The sequence below is a fragment of the Typopeltis vanoorti genome, chromosome 22 (assembly GCF_054136105.1).
Source record: "Typopeltis vanoorti isolate ZY-2024b chromosome 22, IOZ_Tvanoo_1.0, whole genome shotgun sequence".
NCBI lineage: Eukaryota > Metazoa > Arthropoda > Arachnida > Uropygi > Thelyphonidae > Typopeltis > Typopeltis vanoorti.
In genome coordinates this window covers 56,296,174-56,319,743 of record NC_143570.1, presented here as the reverse complement: position 1 = coordinate 56,319,743, position 23,570 = coordinate 56,296,174, and the positions used below count along the sequence as shown (strand labels likewise).

At 33.8% G+C, this 23,570-nt stretch overlaps 1 protein-coding gene across 1 annotated transcript in view; it reads left to right on the top strand.

Annotated features, from left to right (window-relative positions):
- Positions 1-23,570, top strand: part of Vps50 (vacuolar protein sorting 50) — a 664,618-nt gene that overhangs the window by 283,401 nt on the left and 357,647 nt on the right. Inside the window, exon 10 of the mRNA XM_090411754.1 lies at positions 13,205-13,345. Coding sequence (XP_090267880.1) covers positions 13,205-13,345 — 141 coding nt within the window. The remainder of the gene's footprint in view (positions 1-13,204; positions 13,346-23,570) is intronic.

The following is a 23,570-nucleotide window of genomic DNA, read 5'->3' as shown; positions in this document are numbered from 1 at the left end:
TCAACTTTTATAGCCAGGTCATCATCAGAATACACAAGGGGACACAAGCTATATAATGATTCACTGCAGTATGCTACAGCACTGCTGCATTCATTAACCATTGGTAGTAGCCCAAACTCTGGCAAGGGACAGGTTAAAAAAAAAAGATTTAAATAATAATAATAAACAAATAATATACTTGTATATAAGTGGAACTACACTGCTTGGAAAGAAGTCAATGGACACCCCCATGGGCAAGGTGCATCTTGCCATGTGTTGTAGCTGATATAAATTGGAGAAATATGATGCAACAAAGTCAGTGCAACTGTCTCTGGGTGAAATGGCTATGAGAAGAAAACTGACAGAGTTTGAAAGAGACATTGTGATAGGATGCCATGTTGCAGACCTGTCTATCCATTCCACATATTGGGCCATTTCACATCAACAATTAGTGATATCATACTGCGATGGAAACACAGGGGGTCAACTACAAGTGCAGCCCATATAGATAATGGGCCGCACTTGCAGCGATTTATTATGTTAAATGGAGATTTAACATCAAACTATCTTCCTATATCTCCTTCAGTTATATCTTTATCTGATTTACAACTCAGATAAAGACTAAGTATTACTTGATATCATGTTCCATTTACACCATATAATTGTCAATTTTTGAAGAGCTTTCCTCTTGGCACCTTGTCATATGCTTTTTCCAGATCTACATTAGTTAAATACAGATCCTTGTTATGTTCCCATGATTTCTCAACTTTGATTAAAATAATTTAATTTTAATTAAAATTGAATTAAAACAATCAAAACTATCAATTCTCAACTGTTTGTCTTAAAGTGAAAATCTGATCCTGACAATCTCTTTTTTGGCCTGAATCCAGTTTGTCCTTCACCAAGCTTCCTTTCCGCAATCCTTCTTGGCCATTTCTCAAGTATACTTGCATAAATTTTACCAAGCACACTCAGTAGGAGAAATACTTCTGTAATTCTCGCATTCACTTTTATTTTGCTTTTTATAGATGGGTATACTATGATAGAGATTTTGAAGACAGAAGTAGAAATGGCCATTAAAGAACTAAAATGTGGAAAGGCAGAAGGAATAGATGAAATACCTGCAGAATTCCTGAAACAACTTCAGAAGAAAGGAACTGAAGAAATAACCAAAATAATAAATTTAATTTATAACAAAGAAGAATAACCAAAAGATTTTATGAGCTTAATATTTATACTTATACCAAAGAAAAGTAATGCAGTGAACTGCAAGGATTTTAGAACAATAAGCCTCATTTCCCATACATCAAAAAAAAAAGAACACATTAGTGACGTCAATAATAACAGAGAAGAAAAATCGGGGTTAGCTTTTCATTTCTCAAGAATGAACCGTATCATAGAGTGGAACAGAATCACAATTCCTTACATAGAGGAGGACTTCCGCTCCCGAATTATTAAAGAAGCCACATCACTTGCCCACTGTATACAAAACCTTAACAGGAACCAAGGACTAATCTTGCCCGTGATCTGGAAGACCCTTATTAGATCTCTTAACTCACCAGAACTGAATTACAGTCCCAAGTATAGAACGTTCCTAAATAACAACAAGTGAGATCATGCACACTCTATGCATTTATTGTACGTGCTCTGTTCTTTGTCTAATATAATTGGAATTGGTTGATTATAGTTTGTAACAGTTTTTTACTTTTTAGTGCCTTACAGCAGTTATGTACCCTTAAGATGCCAACAGCCTTAGTTGGTGAAACTAGTTGGTATGACATAGTTGTTTATTATATGTACTTGATCAATATAGTCCCATTAGAAGTCATTCCATAGCTTTTATGGTCAAGAAAATTAAACGTTTTTTAATATGGAACAAACTGCCATGGTGAGAGACTAGAACCTTAAGTTCGGTAAGTTCGGTTCACTTAAAACCTTGATATTCCAGGTCTACCTACTCACTAATGAGACCTCAAAAAAGGTTGAAACCAGTCTGGGTAGTGACCTCTTCTCATAATGTAAAACAGTATATATACATCTCTTAGGAGCTAGATTTTACATTATGAGAGAATATTAAGGTTAGTGACAGAGCTTGCTCCACCTTTGCATGGAGTTGCCCTGGTGTTGTACTACCCAAGTGATTATTTACACTTGGACTTGCTGATAGTTTTTTCGGCATGAAATTCGATGGATTTCGATCAGAGTTTTGTTCTCGGCTATAAAATAAAATGGGATTTACCATCTCCCTTTTTACTTAACATATGTCGCTGGTAAAATAGCCTTTTGGCTCATTATTGGAGTAATTAACAATATATGAGTACTCCACTTCAGCAATTCGATAGTAGAGGTATATGTGAGTTCGGTTCACTTAAAACCTTGATATTCCAGGTCTACCCACTCACTGATGAGACCTCAAAAAATGTTGAAACCGCTCTGGGTAGTGACCTCTTCTCATAATGTAAAACAGTGTATATACATCTCTTAGGAGCTGGGTTTTACATTATGAGAGAATATTAAGGTTAGTGACAGAGCTTGCTCCACCTTTGCATGGAGTTGCCCTGGTGTTGTACTACCCAAGTGATTATTTACACTTGGACTCGCCGATAGTTTTTTCGGCATGAAACTCTATGGATTTAGATCCGAGTTTCGTACCCGGCTACAAAATAAAACGGGATTTATTATCTCCCCTTTTACTTATCATATGTCACCGGTAAAATAGCCTTTTGGCTCATTATTATACCACACAATTGATTGGAAAGGTACCAAGTCCCTACACCGCACCAAAACTTGGTTTGAGCAGAAATTCAAGGAAGCATATGAAATGCTCAAAAATCTGAATAAAAATGATAGTCTAACCATTCGAAGAATGTGGAGGACCCATCTACAACCTTCATAGCAACCACGAGGAAGAAAAAAAAATCTCAATACAAGAAAACTTGATGTAGTGTTTTTTTTTGTGTTTTTTTCCCTGAACATTCAATAGCAACCTGTACTGTACAAATCCAGAAGATAATCGTAATATAACAATATAAACTGTATAATTCCAGAAGAATCCTAGCACGTGAGGACTTTAGCAGAGTTTATTGTAGTTTTTTATTTTTATTTTTTTATTTATTATTATTTTTTTTTATTTCTTAATTTTTTTTTTTAATCACTAGAGGGCAGGCTAAGAAAAAAGATTAGTTAACAACGTAGATGCACCTTACCTGTATAGAGTGCAACAGCATGTAGCTTGTTTCTTATACACATGTACCCTTCTGAAGATGACCTCAATACAGGGGTCGAAACGTAAAGTTATTATTTTATTATTAATCAGTAAAATAATCTTTTCAACATGTGTGTTTTGTGTCCCTAAATTCATAAATATGAATCTAGTTAGTGTGATTAGCAGTGATGGAAAATTTAAAAGTAACATAAAAGCAAGAATAGCGATGTGAAGAGATGCCTTTAATAGAAAATGGAATTTATTTATAAGTAAAATGAACAGAAACCTAAAGAAAAGACTAATAAATTGTTATGTGTGGAGTGTTGCCCCTCTATGCAGCTGAAACTTGGACATTGAAGAAAGAAGAAATTAAGATTTTGGAAAGCTTTGAGATGTGAATTTGGAGAAGGATGGAAAAAAATCAAATGGACAGATAAAATAACTAATGAAGAGGTCTTAAAAAGAGTAGAAGAAGAAAGAAGTCTTAAAAAGAGTAGAAGAAGAAAGAAGTCTGTTAAAGAGGAAAGGGAAACTGGATCAGACATATTCTGAAAGGAAATGGAATCATCAGAGATGCCATCGAAGGAAAAATAGATGAAAAAAGACCCAGAGGAAGAGGAAGAAAAACAATGCTAGATGACATGCTGAATGGAGATAGGTACACAACCGTGAAAGAGAAGGCTCAGAACAGAAGAGAGTGGAAGGAAAGTTTTTACTACTAAGAGAAGAACCTGCTCAATTGCAGAATACTTAAGTAGAAGAAGAAGATAATACTATGACAGATCTACTTTAATCATTTGGAATTCAACCATCTGTCCAGTTCTTCTGAATAATACAGTGCAACCACTGTAAAACTTTCATACCTCCATACTTGACATTTCTGGTCAAATATCATGTATTCTAGCTGCCTTTCCACATTTCAGGTTTTTGCTGGCTTTTTCTACCTCAAGTATTGATATGTATTCCTGATTGCATGCTTGTTGAATGTTTTCTACCACTGCTCATTTCATTTAGCCATCTTTAGAAATAATTACTCCATATATCAAGGATATCTTTATCTCCAGTTTTCATATCACTTTATCATCTCTGATTCCATTAACAGTACTCTTTCTTCCATTTCTAACCTTTTTCAGTAGCCTCCTGTCACGTTCCTGATGTTTGTTTCATATGTTATTACTGAAGTCTTCCTATGACTTTTGTTTAGCTAGTTTTATACACTGCTTTGTTTTTTTGCATTTGTCTCTGGATTTGGTAAGAGTACAAGTTGACTTGTTTGCTAGGAATTTTCAGTATGTTTTTTTCTTTACCTTCACTGCCTCTTTAACTTCCTGTGTCTGCCATGGAGTTGTGATTTTTCTATCCTTGCAGACAATCTCACCACATGCCTCTCTGGCTGAATCAATTTTTTCTTCAGGATTTGCCACTGAATCTCCAAGGTTTGGTTCCTGTTTTCAAACACTTTCATTTTATATTGAATAATGTTTGTGTATTTTAGTGTACATTTCTGAAACTGCTCGACTTTGATTCATTTTAAAACTTTCTTACGCAGTCTTTTTTTTCCCTTTTTTTTTTTTTTTTTTCAATATGAAAATCAGTTTTCTTTTTCTAATGACTAAATGATGATCACTTCCAATTTCACATTCTCTGTACACTGTAGTGTCCTGGACCAGTGGGAAAACATCACTATCAACAATAACATAGTCAGTGAGACTTTTCTTATTCCTTGCCTCTTCTCTTCATGTGAATTTGTGCACGTATTTATGTTGGAACATGCTATTAGTAATAACTAGTCCATGTCCTGAGCAGAAATTCAACGTGTACTTACCATTATTATTAGCTTTGCTCTTTTTTTTTTTTTTTTTTTCCAAAACAGTTCTGTATGTCTGGTAATCAGTAACTACTCTGCTGTTTAACTCTCCAACAAGGATCAACTTTTCCTTTTTGATTGTGTCAGTTGCTTTCTCTAATGCCTCAAAAAATTCTCCACTTCTTTAGTAGAACCTTCTGTGGGACCATAGGCAAATGTAAGTCTCATTGTCCAGTTCCCCATTCTGATATTTGCACACCTCACTCCACTTGATATTGACTGCCATTCAAAAAGATTATCCTTATATTTAGTGTTGAATACTATAGCTACTTCTTCTTTTCCCTGATTATTATTGCCTGAATGTAACATTTGTATTTCATGCTTAATATCGTCTCACTTGTTTTTGTTCTCTTTGTTTCAGTTACACCTATTATGTCGATCTGGTACTTATCCAATTCTTCTGCTAGTTCCATTTCTTTTTCATTTATGCTTCTTATGTCAATAGTTCCAATCTTGAACTCTATTGAGTCATGTGCCTTGTTTATTTGGACAACACCGAGTTGGCTTGAAATTCTGTCATATGGTACTATCATTTTGAACTATGGTTTAAGCCAATAAGATTACAACTTGGTCAACTAAATCCCAAAGTGCCAGCCCATTGTCATTTTCAGTATCCAGAAATAACACAGAAACTAGCAAAAATGGAACTGTAGGTGCTATATTTTATGCTTGGAATTTCTAGCTTTTGATAACACAGTCCAACACAATTTTTGCTGACTTTTATATGAGACTTGTTTTTTACTAATTTGGGTGCTCTGATTTCAAATATCAAACCCATTTTTCTCTATCATGGCAGGTTTTTCCTCTATTGGCATTTTCTTTTTGCTAATTTGTAAGTTTTTGATAGTTTTAAGGAGGTAGTACTATTTAGAGGATCAAAAAAATCGATTTTTTAATATTATTTTCTGAAAATATGTACTTTTAAAAATCTGTTCCTAACTTTTTATCAAGAAACTCGAAAAATTCCCAAAGATATAGCCTATTATTCAAAGCGGTGCGCAGATCAGAATCAGAGCGCTCACCGCTCTCGCTTGTTAGTAAACGAATAAATGCGTAAGAACCTGCAATGGCACGTACTGGCACTTTGAATGCGAGAAGGCCGATAATTAGATACATAACTACTTAACAATATTCATTAAAAATTACAAGAATATTTATAAAAAAAATAACAATTTTACTTACACACGAGTTTCAGGGAATAAATTTTTGTTTGTAGCAATTTCTGCTGTGTGTTCTGTTTTGGCAATCCCTTTGAATACTCCAGCAGTAGTCGGCCATCATGTGAGAATCCCATCTTTCTTGGTACCGATCTTCCATAGTTTTAAGTCTTGATGAAATCTTTCGCCTTGTTCATCGCTTACAGCACCTAAATTCTCGGGAAATCTATCAAGATGACTGTATAGGAAATGAAGCTTTATGCTCATGTTGCAACCTAGGTGCTGGAAATTTTCAAGCAGTGTTTCCACTAGATCTTTGTAATTGCACACTTTTTTGTTTCCAAGAAAATTATTCGCAACCATCGTATATGAAGTCCAGGCCTCTTTCTCAATTTCGTTTATAGAGTTGATGTCTCATTAAAGTTCTAATTTGCGGTCCATCAAATACACCGACTTTAATTTTTTCATAACTAAATCGTGGAAATTTTTCACATATGTATTGGAAACAGTCACCTTGTAAATCTAAAGCTTTAACATACTGCTTCATAAGACCTAGTTTGGTGTGTAGAGGTGGAAAAATGACTTTTTCTCTGTCGATTAAAGGTTGATTTATAATATTCTGTTCTCTAACATTTAAGGATATTCTAAGAGGCCAGTGTTTCTGACTCCAGTGTTGGTTTCTAGCTCGACTATCCCAGAAGCATAGAAAACACGGAAACTTTGTATATCCTCTTTGAAAGTCAAGTAAAAAGTTCACCATTTTAAGATCCACACAGATGATCCAGTTATGGTCTGTATATTTTAATAACTTCAGAACCTTTTTAATGTCCTCATATGTTTCTTTTAAGTGTACTGAATAGCCAATAGGAATTGAGCCATATACATTCCCATTGTGTAGTAAGACACACTTAAGACTTCTGCTTGAACTGTCGATAAATAAACGCCACTCATTTGGATGATATTGTACAACATTCATTTCAGTTAGTAAACCTGACACGTTGTTACAGTAAACAAACCCACACTCATGTTTAAAATATTGTACAAGATTACTTTCCCTGCTACGATAAAAAGTTATCTTCGTATCTTGCTCCAGTAAGTTTTTTTTTCATTTAATCTTGAAGCTAACAATTCTGATGATTCCTTTGATAGGCCCAAATCTCTTACTAAGTCATTCAATTCCGCTTGAGTAAAATGTTGCAGTCCAGAACTAGAAATTAAATTTTCATTGTCTAAATCAACATTCGGGTCTTGCTCCTCAAGAACATCTGGCATATCCCGATCATGCTCGTTCTCAAGTAAATGAAGTCCTTTATAAATTGGCACAGCTATTTCATTGGAATGAGCAACTGGCCGAATTGCTGAGTCGAGATTTGGATACACAATTTTTTTCTTATTCTTCTTATTATAACAAGAAGTCTGAACTAAACAAAAATTGCAATCATCTACGTGATTTTTCGGTTCACGCCAAATCATTGGAATGCCAAAAGCTAATTTTTGGCGTTTTTCCCTTGCTCCACTGTCGTAAATTTTCTACACATGACTTACACACTTTATTTGGAGCCCATGACTTGTCCTAATCTGCACTTTTTACGTCAAAGTATGCAAAGTACACTTTCTTAACGAAATCAGTGATATTTGTCACTATTGACATAATTTCGATTAGTAGACATGATGTATTTTCTTCACTGCCGACTAACATGCAATTAACAAGACAAAAAAAACCAGAGACTTTATTGAAATATTATAAGCGCTCATCATACTTTCACGATCGATGAACGATTGACTGATTTTGATCGTTCTTTGTCCGCTATGACGCATAGCATTCATTTGTTTTAGGCAGTTGTCATCACCTACTTTTCATCACCTAAATGTATTAGGTCGGTTATCAGCCTCTCTCGCATTCAAAGTGCCAGTACGTGCCGTTGCAGGTTCTTAAGCATTTATTCGTTTACTAACAAGCGAGAGCAGTGAACGCTCCGATTCTGATCTGCCCTGAGAAATTCTCCAAACCTCAACAAATTTGGGATATGCGACTGCCCCAAATTTGGGAGACCTACATCTGCAGACCTTCAGCCCAACGGCCAAGAACACCTACTTAGCCCGCTAGAGGGCACCATCAGGACTGTTAGGAAAACAATAGCTCCATCTTTTCATTCCCAGTTTCTGTGTTGTAGTGCCTACGTTGCATGTAACTTTTTTGTAAGTTCCTTTAGAAAATGGCAATGTGACATTGCCGAAATATCGGAAAATATTTATTAAAGTTTAATTTAATTTATATTCCTAACTACGTTGTTCTATTCCTTAAGTGTTTTAATAATGCATAAACAACGTATAAGCCTGTCTACGAGAATCTACATTTAAACTGTCCACAAAATAAGTTTACTATAGGATATCTATATCAAAATTCAAATATCCCACAAATTAAAAATAAATAAATTTAATTTAAAGTTAAGAAATTGATAATATGATGTGATTTTGTAAAGTTCTTAGTTAAATGTTTGTTTCATTTTATGTTACGAGTGAGATTTATTGAGATTTTTTCTTCCCTCTTTGGTGTATGACCTGTCAGTTTTTGAATTGTTGCTTTTTGTATCCAGAAAATGTTGTTTAAAAAAATTCATTATGTTATCACTTATGAGAGAACTGAAAGTCACCAATGTAATTCATGTTTTTGGAAGTGATTAAATGAACTTGTCTCACTGCATAAATCTTTGTTTCATAATGTTTTATCAGTTTTACTAGTTTCATTATTAAATTTTGATTATGTAACTTTCCTGCACTATGAAAATAACTTTATTGTTGCAGCACACAGCACTGAAAACTGTAGTGACAACGCACAATTGTAGACTGGAGCAGAATTTGTTATGTTGCATTTCTGAGCACAAAGTAAATAAGAAGGTTATTGGTTATTGCTTAGTGTTCATCTGTTCAGAAGGTAAAAAAGAAAACAGCAGGAGGAGAACTGTGGAATTTGTCTTCAATATACGAGGTAGGTTCCAAAAGTTTCCTGCCTGACATACAAAATTCGCACCAATTTTAAAACATCAAATGTCATCATGCGTGCCAGGTAGTACCATCTATGGAGAGCTTAGTTTACCAACTTTAACTCTCTACCTGCATCATTCAGTTGGAGGTAGTTGTTTGACTAACACGTGGCACACTAAGTGGCTGTAATGTTAAAAATTGAGTACCACACTTTCAATTCAGAAGGAGAATCATGTGACCTGTTCCTGTAAATTTCCAAGAGAATCAGAGAGAAGTGCTCACATCCATTGTCGCCAGGGATGAAACCATGGTCCTTTATTATGATCTTCTTTCCAAAAGGGAATTCATGGAGTGGCGCAGACCAGGCGAAGCAGCACTGGGAAAAGCCAAGTTCATCCAGTCCACCAAGAAGATCATGGCAACAATCTTATGGGATTGCCAGGAAATGCTCTTGATTGACTTAAAGGAAAGGAATACTACCATGAATGCAGAATATTATTTTTCACTCCTGCACAAACTGTGCGACGCCATAAAGGAGAAGAGACAAGGAATGCTGAGTCATGGTGTTCGCCTGCTTCAAGACAGTGCTCCAGTCTATATTGCTATTGTTACGAAGGCTACAGTGAAGAACTATAGCTTCCAGGAGATTGAACATCCACCCTCCAGTCCAGATCCAGCACCCAGTGAATACTACCTCTTCACGTGACTGAAGAAAGACCTTCTAGGAAAAACATTTGCAGATGACAATAGGTGAAAGATGCAGTGTTAGGCCATTTTGCAGACAAAAGTACAGACTATTTTTTCAAGGGCATAGAAATGTTAATTCAAAGATGTGAAAAGTGTGTTGAAATAAAGGGAGATTATGTTGAAAAGTGTCACAAAAGTTGGTCAGGCCAGAAACTTATGGAACCACTCTCATATGAAGATCAAAAAAAAATGAGAATAAAAGGTAGAAGTTAGAAAATCTTCTAGAAAGCTACAAGATTTTCTCTCCATAAGAGAAAAAATCTTGTAGAAAGAAATAAGTGTTGAAACTTTGATAAGTGAAGAAACTGTTAATATGGTTTTAGTGATTTGTTCTGTAAAGCCTGCTGTTACCTTCATATAGAAAGTGAATCAAGTTATTGATGTATCTTGAATGAAGTCATAATATATGCTTAAGTGTTCTATTCTATGATTTATGATGGACGAATAAGATAAAGTTTTGTCCATAATAACTGTAGGCTTATATAATGCCAGCCTGGTTGGCTGAGTGGTTAGTGTCTGCTCTCCAGCCAAAAGGCTGCGGGTCCAAATCCTACCATGGGTATGGATGTTTGTGATTGTCTGTGGTGGATGATAGATGGCATTGGTGTAGTTGTAGTTGGTAGAGACAGAGAGTTGTAGAATAGGTGCCCTCCCTTGATGAGTCTTTGGACTCCCTGGAGGTGTCACATAATAATATAATTGAATGTGGCATAGCAAAAAATGAATCATTCATGTTGTTATCTAAAGAATATATTAGCACTTGGGTTGTTATGCTATATCGATTTTATGTTATATATTTTTGTGTTTCTTTTTTGTAAACTAAAAATTTCTCTTTGGTGATACAGGTGTTAGAAAGCAATCTCTTAATTTGTTAAATGGTTATAACATTAAGAGGTGGAGTTGTATACGTGATATCCTGGGATGTGAATCCGTATACAAGTTGGATTTGTAGTTTACTTTCAGGTGATTTAATATTAATGGAGTTATTACCCACAAAAAAAAAAAAAGTATTAAGGCCTACATTTAAACTTTCCATAAAATTGAGGTTTACTCAGTTTAGATCTTATAAGGATACCCTTCCTTCCCTTGCTCTGGTATATATACCAAATCCAGTGCACCTATAACATACATAAAGAAACAGGAGAGTCGTTCCAATTAAAATTGTCAGGTTGGCTGAAGTTACATAATTTTCATTTCTAATGAATGCAAGTTATTTTGTGATGTCCTTATTTGTCCTTAAAGTGGAAGAAAATATTTCTTTTTAGCTTTTTCATGGCATCCTGTTAATAGCCATTTTTATTCAGCGATCCACAGAATTTTCACAATTTTGAGACATTTTAAAATTAATTACAGATTATTTCCCATTTGTCTGATTTGTGATTTTTTTAAATGCCATTTTAATTCCTAAGTATGTACTTTTTAATTTCTTTATTTGTATTTTCATCTAATTATTTTCAAGATGACATCCCTCTGCTTTTTTTTTTTTTTTCCCAAATTTGCATTTACCTGCAGATCCTGAATTGAATCCACAAATCTTATTTTTATGTGTTTTTATATACACATGTAGTGGAATGTATATGCCCAAAATCATTTTGATTGAATTCTTTCTTTTATGGAGGGGAAAAAAAATTCGAAAATTTGCATGCATGCACACACAAAAAATTTTCGAAAGGCTGGCTTTGAATTCCAAACAAAAGTATGTGGGAGGATCACATAAAATAAAATTTTTATGAGCGATACCTGGATAGGTGTCAATGAAGCAGAATTGGTTGTATTCTGTTATTTTTATCACTTTAGCCTAGATAGCTTTTGAAAATGAAGAAAACTTTTTTTTTTTTTTTTTTTTTTTTTTTTTCCCCAGCATATTTAGTGCCAGAACAATTTCAAGTTTGAGTTTTTAAAAAAATTTTGAGATTTTAAACATTGCAAGAGAATACTTCTGCTTGCATAATCATAGGGAACTTTTCAGAAAACTACACCTCTGTACATAATTTCGTATGGGCTGAATTTGTGCAAATAGAAAGATAAGAACAGAAAAACTCAATATATATAGTACAACTAGATACTAATAATCACAAATTTAAGTTCAGATTGTTTCTAATCCATTGGACTGCATCCAGGGTGGCCTGGAACAGGTCCATCAATGTGCCCTTCAAACTCCGCAGTGGTCAGTCCTGGATAATATGATTGACAGTCTGAATTGTCGTGAAATACCTCCTTGTGGATGGCGACGTCTTTGGTGGCTAAACTTTCATGACTATCGGGAGCCGAACCTGTCAATTTTTGACTTCCCAGCTGATATGTGCAAATTGAAAGGAAACTGTAACGGGAAGAAACAAAGTAGACCTTTTCGAAAAGGTTCCAAAACTGACCAAAAAATAAGGGAAACTGAATTCACCTTACGAATACTTCAAATTAATATAGAGGGTGCCTTCTGAGCCAAAAGTGAACTACTTGAGAATGTCTGCAAGACAAATAACATTGATGTAATCTCTGTCCAGGAACTACATATCAGCAAAGAAAATGAGATTATCACAAGAGTTAATATCACTGGCTACAGGTCACTAGATTATATCATGTCACCCATATGGTTCTGCTATATATACCTCTGTGATGCAAGGTAAGGTCCAGTCATTTCACTCTGTAAATGCACATGCCACACGGCATCTCTTTGTTGTGTATTTAAAAGAAAATGTTTAAAATCTGAAACATTTTGTGTTATCAGTAATGACTATCTGAAACACAACAAAGTAGCAGTTCCTGCTTTTCAAAGAGTTAACATACTGAAATTTTTTGAAATGTACCTTCCACGATGTACTTTTCTTTCTTTATGCCATTTTTAGTTTTTGTAAATAATGTTTTGAAATTTCTTAGATTTTTTTAATGTGATTCTCACCCACCAAAGTTTGTAAATCTCTTGTGCATTAGTACTATTGCTTAGGTTGTTTATATTTTAAAAAATATTTTTTTTACATAATCTCGAAACGGGATTCAATTTTTAAAATCTGTCATTTGTCAACATTCACATCCAGAGTGAGATACAAACTCACACCCTGTTGGTTAGAGATTGAGTTTGCTATCCACTTGCCCATCCTTTTATAAAACACCATTATATTTTATATTAAATATGTATTGTATAAAGAATGCCTTGTGTTACTTGAAGTACTGCTTTTTCTCTTGTGCTTTATCTATAATATATACATAATATTTTGTGATATATATCTATATCTATCTATATATATATATATAAATTTTTATCTATAGACTGCCATAGATCAACTTTTAATGCATTTTGCCAGTGCCATTCATAATAAAGCTTTCACAATTATTCTGGGTTATGTTGAATTATGTGCTGGAGGAGTAGAGACTAACTTCCAGAAAAGACAATATGCAGATCTCTGTAAGGTAAAAATATTTCATTCCTTAATTTGGTTAAAAAAAAAAAAAAAAAAAGAAAAAAAAAAGCATTTTGTTTTCTATAACTTACAGATACAGAAATCTTTATTTATCTTATTATTATTATAAGATGGATACTAATTTTCAGATATGATATACACTCTTCTTTTATGAAACAAAAAATTATGTCAGATTTAAATTTCTGTAGTGTACATAGCAAGATAATACTGTTCTTCCAATATATTTCACATCAAAATATCTAGTATTGTTTACACAGTGGTATCACTGTTAATATATTTAGTATGTTATGCACCAGTGTTAATATGAATTTATGTGTGATCTTGGTTACAGATAGCATTGAGCAAAAAACTATGAGTAGAAGGTATTTCATACATAAAACACACATACACATACAAGGCTCAACAAATTATGCGGAACTCTATTCACCACACAAAAAAATTTACTCTCCAAGACCCCATTTTTTTTATGTCCCAGTAAGTCAGTACAAACTCCACAGATTAATGGCGCCGTATTGTGGCTGCAGAAGTTATTTTTGTGTGTATATATATATATATATAAATCCTTAACTCAGTCAGTATCGATGATCTCCTTTGTTTGGAAAGATGATCCCTGTATCATAGTTTTCAGCTTACAGTGAGTTAGCCAGTCTTGCTTGGGTGCATAAAAGTTTTTTTCTCCTGGAAAAACAGTCAAACTAGCTGGAAAAATACATGCAGTTGCAGACATGCAGATAATACAAATATGATTAATGGCCCTATTTCCACCATTAGCAAATTTTCAAGAAGCCAAGTTACTTGGTCTTGACAGGTCATTTTGTGTAACACAAAAGAGAAGATAGGATGAGATATTGATTGATTGATTTTGAAATTCTTCATACATCTATGTGTGTTCATATTCCAACAGAGAGTATATAAATCCATTAAGGAAACCCAGAATAATTTTTCATTAAAGTTCTGAAACATGCAACACATGTATCAATGTGACTAATTCTTGATAAGTTTAACATATTCTGTTTAATCTCTGTTATGACGTTTGACCTCCAAAATGGCCAGTCTATAGACGTCCAACTAAATCTGGATATGAATCAGCCCACCTGTTGAAAGAACAGGGATAAGAAGTGCAATTTGACCATCATGTCCATTAGAAGGTGTGATAAACCCTCACGCTGAAGAGAACAGTTAATTTGATTATCTCACATTCATAGCTGCCTCTCAGTTGCCTATAACAAGAAGTGCACTTTCTTGTTCTATGCTAGGTAACTGGATCTTAGTTATATTGGATAGACTAAAAATATTGAAATTATTTATATTTTTGTTTTCTCTTTTTATTGTACAATACAATTTTAATGTCTGGACAAAATAAAGATCCTTGCATAATTTCTTCACTTAAATATTGCCTTACCTTGGAGAACCAATTTCAATTTTAATTTTTTTGTGCTAATTTTTTTCTAATCGCTGACTCGACAAACTCGAAGAAATTAATCCACAATAATTATTAGAAATATTATTTTAAAAAAAGAAAAGAAAACCGGCTGCTGACGTTCCAGATTATGTTATTTTTGTTCAAAATCATCGAAATCGAATAATACTTCACAGATTTCCTTTAGGACGTGCTTAATCAACTTTGCTTTATAGAGAATAACATGAAATTCTTTAATCATATCACTAAATTTTTTTCTTTATATAGTAATCTACTGTTCTTTGTACTTTCACTTTCTTGGTTTCCTTGTATAATTGGTCATTACAAAATGAAATTAACAGTTATGATTTAAATTTATATGTATATATTTTCTGCATAATTCAGATATTATACTCCAATTTTTAAAGTAAGTGATACATTTGCTTATATTTTATCATTCAAAATATGTATATCAAATGTGAAATTTCATTTCCATATTTTTACAATAGAATTAAACTTTCTTTCGCCTTTGATAGTTTACCCCCCCCCCAAAAAAAAAAAAAAAACTGTTATGAAACATAATCACAGTTTTTATTTAATTCGTTATTTTTCGATACAGAAACTATGTGGTGATTATTATAAATTAGTAAATTATAAATCAGAAAATATACATATTATTTCCTGATTATTATAAATCAGGAAATTATGTGATATTTGGTAATAGGCAAAATTAATATTTAAAATCACTGTCATCCTACAAATGCAATATCAGAATAAAGAAAGATGGAAAAACCAAACAAGAAATTTTTGCCTGTAAAATATTCAGATATTGCTTGAGGCTTTTTAGTGTGCTGCCTACTGTGCAAAACAGGCATTCCTGCCGGACATCTGAGGTTGAACGCTGCTAACTCCAACCATTATCCTGAAAATCTACCACCAACGGCTAATAAAAAAAAAACTTGTGTGCAAATGTTATGTATGTAATAAAAAAAATATCAGAAAGGAAACAAAAATCTGGTGCCTTGATTGTAAAACTGCTTTGTGTGTTTACCCTTGCTTTAGGGTGTTCCACACTGTTCAAAAATTTTAAATTCTGAACAGTATGAAATAAAAAATGTTTCTTTTCAGGACTACAAATATTGATAGAGAGATACCTGAATGTACTGTTTCCATTTCATCTGGAAGGCGAATTTTTAAGTTTTTTTTATAACACAGAATGGTATTTTCGAAGGAATAAAATATAAGAGGAATTGGAAAACTCTTTCCAGTTCAAGAGGAACTGGAAAGAGTATTCCAGGTAAACTATTTCACCAAAAAAATAATAAAATAAAATATATAAATAATAACGTGAACATTTTCACCTTACCAGCACTCAACATTGATGTGATACGGGGTTCCAAACTTCTTGTTTCAGAGATATATATATATATATTACAAAGTTTTGTAATAAAAAATTTCTGCTACAATGAAGTTTGACAGAATCAACAATATTATTATTACCTTATTTCTGTTTCTTGTGTGGGAGAAAAATGGTAAAATGTCACTCTTATAATTATATCAGATGTTATAATGGCAAAAATAGTAAGAAAACAATCATTTGCACTTTCTCTTCACAAAGAAAGAACATTATAGATTCAGCCAATGAAAAAGAAAATACTACATATTTTTCTTCTGTTATCTGATTTTTTTTCTTGTAGTACAAAGAAGAAATCACTGCATATAACATGGAGTATGCAGGAGGGAAAAAATCTGGAAATTGGTTACATTATAACGAATAGAGAAATCATGTTATTCACGTAAGATTCTAATATCAGCAGACATAACATTTTCTTCTAGGTTAGATAACTAAAGTAACTAAACCTTTGCTACTATATTACACTAAAATGAATGGGCATGTTCCCCAAGTGATTTATGTTTGTAACGGTTGTCTTGCGAACGATTTATAAAATAAATTCTCTGAAATATCTGCAGATTGAATAGGTCTATACCCCCCCCCCCCCAAAAAAAAGAAGATTATGTAACGCATATGAACCTTTTCTTTTAAAATAATTCAAATCCTCTTTTTCAAGATAATTGTATGAAATAATTTATAATTTTTCGATAATAAAAGTGAAACTGATCATTATAAATAAGAAATTATTTTGGCATAAATAATGTATCAGCATGTAAAATAAATGTCAGTATTTCTGTTAGGATATCTGTAATCAACAATCAAAAAGGAAACAAGACATTCTTGATGTATTCTGCACTACAGCTTGAGGCACTTTAGTGTGACAGTAGAACAGCTGATTTTAGATTGCCAATAAATAGTACAGAATTAGAAGCTTCACAGTACAACAATCTGATTGCTGTATTTCTTTTGTCAAAACGGTAAAATTAAGTAATAGATTTTGAATACTGTCTAGAAAAGCTTTCAAACCTGTAGAAATTTAGAGTAGTTATGCATTTGAGTTCCAGGAGAGGATGATGGGAGGGGGGGGGGGTAAGCATTAGAAAATCTTCAAAATGAGCAAAAATTTCGAATCATTCCGTATATGATATTTTTCATATTATATTTTCAACATATCTACGAGGATATACATTGGATATTATCATAATGTGCATAATACAAATAAATAAATAAAAGACAAAGGCAAAGCATCACTGCTAAAATATCATTGGATATAAATTTTTGATGCCAAAAAGACTCTCAATTGAAAACTGAGTAATGCATTTGAACATTTTGACATATGTTGTTCATAAAGACAAAATTTAAAAAAAAAAAAAAAATCGTTTCTAAAACTGAAATGTGATGATCCATATAATGGTATTTGGCTAGGAACGAAAGCAAAAGGACATATTTATTTCAATAAATATTATTTTAAAATATAAATTTTTGACATAATATTTTCAAAGCAAACATTTGAAAATTCTGAAATTCGAAAAAAAATTGTTTCTATATTATAGGTAAAGTGAAAGAACAATCAGTGCAACTCTTCCAGTGCACTGATTTGTACAATAAAATACAGCAAATTTACTATTACTAAATAGATTCATTGAAAAGGCTGATTGGTGGTCATTTCAGGATTGATTATTTTCGCACATGTGAAATTCGTTTCAATTTTTGGGAAGAGACACAATAAATCATTTTAGAGGCAAAAAGGTCAAATATCTTAGGACAATAAAGGAAATTTCAAGCAACATAATAGTCGTAAAGACAGGGGACACAAAGGTCACTCAGCAACAGTTAATCCACTAATGGCTCTAGAATAGCCGTAATGAGGTTAACAGCTGAGGAAGGTAATGGCATGATAAAAGGTAGAATGCTGACGAAGTTTTGATCCATGAAAAAAACTAAGGAGAGCTGACTATTTCATCCACATTAGCCGGTTGGGGGGGGGGTTAATCAGCATAGACCTATGGTTCCCAGACTGTGCTCTGCAGAATCCTGGGGTGCCACAATGAACAATTTATGTTTATTATTTTTTGAAATGGCTACTAAAGGACACATATACTTAAGTAGTTTGGGCCTAACTACTTAATAAATGGAACTGTTAGGTATTTCTTTTGGCTTAGGAGCACCATGAAAAAATTGCTGAAACACTAGTGGCACTGTGAAGCAGGAAAGTTTGGGAATGGCTGGTTAATCATTTTGGTATAGAGTAAGCACAGTTAGAATTAAAATCAATCTTAAGAAACAAAATATATCAAATAGAAGAATAAACAGTTACATATAGTCACATGTGTGTCATCATGTAAATCATAAATTTATGTCCAAATTCATCAGCCACTCAACCACCTTCATCGACACACTCACTAGATCTGATTGGCTACCAGAGAAAACTCATAAACTGCATTCATACATGATGTGAGTTATTGTCTGAAGTGATGCTCCACAGTTGCAAGCTGAAGTTAGAATGATGCTCCAAGAGTGCATGCACACCACACTTCTATCTTGTCTGATTCGAAGATGATTGAGTGATCACCAGTAGCAATGAGAGTCCTTAAAGCCAGATAGTCAACTAGTTGGATCCTTTGCATCTGCTTTATCAAACATAGTCTCCATATTGTTCCATTGTTCTTTCCAATCATCAACTGTTGCTTGGAAAGGACAGCTGATCAATGAGGAAATATTAACTTCCTCGTTGATCAGTTGTTCTTTGGCTTTCAGGGAAGGATGACAAGATCTGAGTTTGACATGTTCTTGCCACTTCAGATCAGTGTGGATCGGCAGCTTTGTATTATTTATGATTTTTGACTATTTTCTTTGAAGAAACTCTTGCCAGGTTTCATTAAGGCTGTTATCTTAAACTGTTTAAAGGCATTTGATAGTTTACCACTAGCAAGGATGTTTTAATAGAAACAACAGAGAACCATTCTCTGGCCATTTACCCCATGTGCTTGGCAAACTCCAGAAACATGCTGTATGTGAATCAGTGGCAGCAGCTTTTCCACTCTTAGTAGCTTGGATTACTGTATCAGTTTTGGAGGGGTAAAAGGATGAGAAGGACTTGTGTTGGCTTTAACTGATTTAGTTAGTTCCATTTTAATGTTTATTGCATGTTTCTTAACTACAGATATTCTGGAGAGATTAATTTGGTTTGCTATTTGATTCAGGTTTATTTGGCTTCCATTGGTGTTCAGAGTTCAAGCACCTGCTAGTTTTTATTGTAGTGTCTAAGCCTTATGGCTAGTGTTAGCAGTCTATTCCTTTTATGATTTTTGTGTAGAGGATGGCAGGTTGAAACTCCCATCTTTCTCTTCTTGCCGCATTCAAGTTTTCATGGAGTTCTCCACCAAAGGCTTGTGATTGATTGATAATTTTAAATTCTTCATACATCTATGTCTGTCCATATTTCAACAGAGAATATATTCCTTTCTGCATCCTCTTAGTCAGTGTCAGGCTACAGATAGGACTGATCCTGCAAATCTTTTATAGTTGTTTGACTCGGGCTTAACGAACCATAAAATGTCATCGAGTTTTCTTATAAAGATGCTCTGATTTGCCTTGCTAAAGTTCCATCTCAGGAGTTCCATCAATCATATTAGAGAAATTCCCACCTGAAGAACGACTGGATGATTATGTGCTTTTTAAAGAGGGTCTAGCAGCAGTTCTCTGTCAGTAGAAACAAAACATAATTCAGGATTGGTGTTAGTATTCCACCTTCCAGAGTGGAAAGTGCCTGGTTTTTTGGCATTAAAGGAAAGATGAAAAATTATAAATATCTGCTCCAATATGCCAGGACTTCTTTCCACTATGTGCGATGACTGTTAAAATCACCTGCATATGTTACTGGGTGACCATGTTGGAGTAAAACTGACTTTGGACAAGATGTACTAGGAGATTGCTGGTGCACAAATAGATGTGTATAACTATTGTTCTGTCAGTATCTCTGGCATGATTATGAATATTTTAGAGGAGTTGCATTAAAGGAAAGATGAAAAATTATAAATATCTGCTCCAATATGCCAGGACTTCTTTCCACTATGTGCGATGACTGTTAAAATCACCTGCATATGTTACTGGGTGACCATGTTGGAGTAAAACTGACTTTGGACAAGATGTACTAGGAGATTGCTGGTGCACAAATAGATGTGTATAACTATTGTTCTGTCAGTATCTCTGGCATGATTATGAATATTTTAGAGGAGTTGCTGAGATGTTGCTTACAGAAATGGTTTGACAAACAAGCTGTAAACAAGCTATACTTTGCAAGGACAGCATGAGTTTACTAAAGGGAAGTCATATCTGAGCACTGTGTTCTTATATTATAATCATGTTACAGCTGAGTTGTATAAAGGAAATGGACATGTTGTGATACTGTTGGACTCGGCTAAGGCACTTGATATGCTTTTGCGTGAACTGGAAAATATGGGATTATAATATAAACTTTTGGCATGGGTGGCTGACAGACAAGTATCAGAAAATGGTATGTGAGGGTGGGGATGTGAATCTGCGAGATTTAAGGTGACTAGTGGTGTGTCTCAGGGAAGAGTCCTTCCACTATTGTTGTGTAATCTGGCTTGAGATATGTATAAAGAATGTACTTTGTAAAGTTCATTTTCATTCCATTCTCACTTCATTTAATGGAATATTTGTCTGTTTATGCCAGCGTCGTTGATCAAGTGGTTAATGTGCCCATTCTCCGACTAACAGGCCACAGGTTTGAATCCTGACATGGGCATTAATGTTTGCGATTGTCTTTAGGTGGGAGATGAATTTCATTTCTGGTGTGTGTGTGAGATTAGAGTCTTGAAGTGATTTGAAAAAGTTCCATGACTGGTCTCTAGGGCAAGATTTCTGGACTATGTAAAAGAAATTAAAAAAAAAAAAAACATATATATAAAATGGATAAAATTAAAAAAAAATCCTTAGTGTGTATGTGCGTGCGTGCGCGCACTAGTGCACATGTGCACACATTAATGTATATAAGATGTTTTACTGAAGATGTTAACCCTAGTAAAGTTGTTACTAGAGTTAACATCTAGTAGTGTTGTTTCCACAGTTATCCATTCACAAAAGTTGCACAGTAAGACAAAACTAAAATAACATTATCAATAACAATGTATTATTTTTATGGCTATTTTTCCTCCATTCATTTAGGAGCACCCCTTTTTTAATGTCATTGGCTTTTTACTGAAGAATTCTTAGCATTGCAGATGTATTTTAGAGACAAATATATCTAGCATAATAGAAGAAAATTCACACATACCTTTTCTTGGATGATGTTGCCTGTTCTTCCTGCGATGTGCATACTTCTGCTATTATGGTGTTAAAAGGGAAGTGGGGGGGTTAGACAATGTGGGAGAATTAATTTGCAGGGTATGTTTCTGTTCAAGGGCATGAAATGTTCTTCAAGAGCTGAAACTTGAACAGAAACATACTCTGCAAATCGACAAGGCCATCATAATAGACAGACAAGACAACGAAACAATGCTTAGAATATCGGAAACAATAGCCATAAAATTTGATGAGAATTCAATCAACGTCCACCGACCCTACATAATCTCTGAGTGTTGGAAGCTCCATAACATAAAAATTAGGTCACAACTCCAACCAATAGGCGATAACTCAAGCCCTTCAAAGGCAGAAAAATCAAGCCGACATGACATAGCATCCACTTCCTCATGAGTTCAAATGACGACACATATGGTCAAAACAGCTCGCACCCCATTAACCCTCTTCCTGGCCTCCTTTTCTGATAAACCCTTCCTCTTCCTCAAAAAAAAAACAGTTTCTATTTTTGGCCTCCTCTTTCACTCTTTCCCACCCTACAAAAAAAGCACTCTGCCGACACTTAAAAATAATATATGTATATGTATAAAAAAAACCGGGTTTTTTCAAATTAATTCTCCCACTTTGCCTACCCCCACTTCCCTTTTAACACCAGAAGTATGCACATCTCAGAAAGAAGACAGGCAACATCATCCAAATGCAAATTTTCTTCTATTATGCAACATATACTTGTCTCTAAAATACATCTCCAATGCCCTAAGAATTCTTGAGTAAAATGCCAATGACATTAAAAAAAGGGGCACTCCTAAACGAAAGCAGGAAAAATAGCCATAAAAATAATAGTTTTTAAGAGAAGTAACATGGGAGTTTTCCCAGAAATAATACCTATAATAATAATGTAATTAATAGACATAATGAATTTGCAATATACATCAATTACATAAAGCAAGAAGTATTTTATACAAAAATACTTAGATATAAATATCCCTTCTTATCTTGCCCACACATGGACAAGACATAATGAACTTGCTATATACATCAGTTACATAAAGCAAGAAGTATTTTATACAAAAATACTTTGATATATAAATAAAATACTTTCTTCTTGCTTTATGTAATTGATGTATATAGTAAGTTCATTATGTCTTGTCCACTCATGGACAAGAGGATAAGAAGGGAGTAGGATCCTGTTGATGTTTTTCTATAGTTGAATGTTGTAGTTCTTGAAGATACACTGTGTGAGAAAAGATGACTATTCCTAGATATTCCATGTTGAGTGAAATTGAGAGCAGAAGTTAGTTCGGTGGTTTTGAAGTTGGGTTGTGATAGATATTGACCAGCAGATGCTTAAGTTTTCATGACTTAGAGCAGGGCTGTCCAACCTTAGGTAATCCAAGGGCCGCATTAAAAAAAAAAAAAATTTATCAAAGGGCCACATCATAATGCGTATCTAGTAATTTGGTGAGCAGCAGAGACACAACCTCGATAGCTGAACAAATAAACAGAACTAATTATGCGTTCACGTTCCCTGTGAGTGCCTGGAGCATGCACATTGAAACAAAACAGTGCAAGAATGCCTGTTTGACATGTCTAATATTTGAAAAACACATGGGTATGTAGTGATGCAAAAAAACACCAAATAAAATTTCCAACATTGAGATTATCAATTAGTGATAGGATTAAAATATATAATATGCATTTAATTCAAATTGCTATTTTATTTTTTCACTCGTGAAAATCAAAACCAACAGGCGGGCCGCATGCAGCTAGCTGCAATTTTGGACAGCCCTGACTTAGAGGAATGATGGAAGCCATTTAATTAGGATATTATCAATAAAAACAACTGTGGAAAATGCTTTGGAAAAACATCTTTGAGAAAGTGAGTGGAATGAATCTTTGAGAAAAAGATGATTATTTAGATGTGGGTTTCTGTGGTTAAGCAGTTTTGTAGGTAGTTTTCGGTATTGTGACTACATATTAATATAAGGAGTTTATTAAAAATAAATAGTTAAAAACCCAACAAGTTTTGTTCGTTATAAGACTTGCATTATCAGGGGTAGTGGTATGTAAAGATTTAACGCAACAAAAGCTTATTGACAA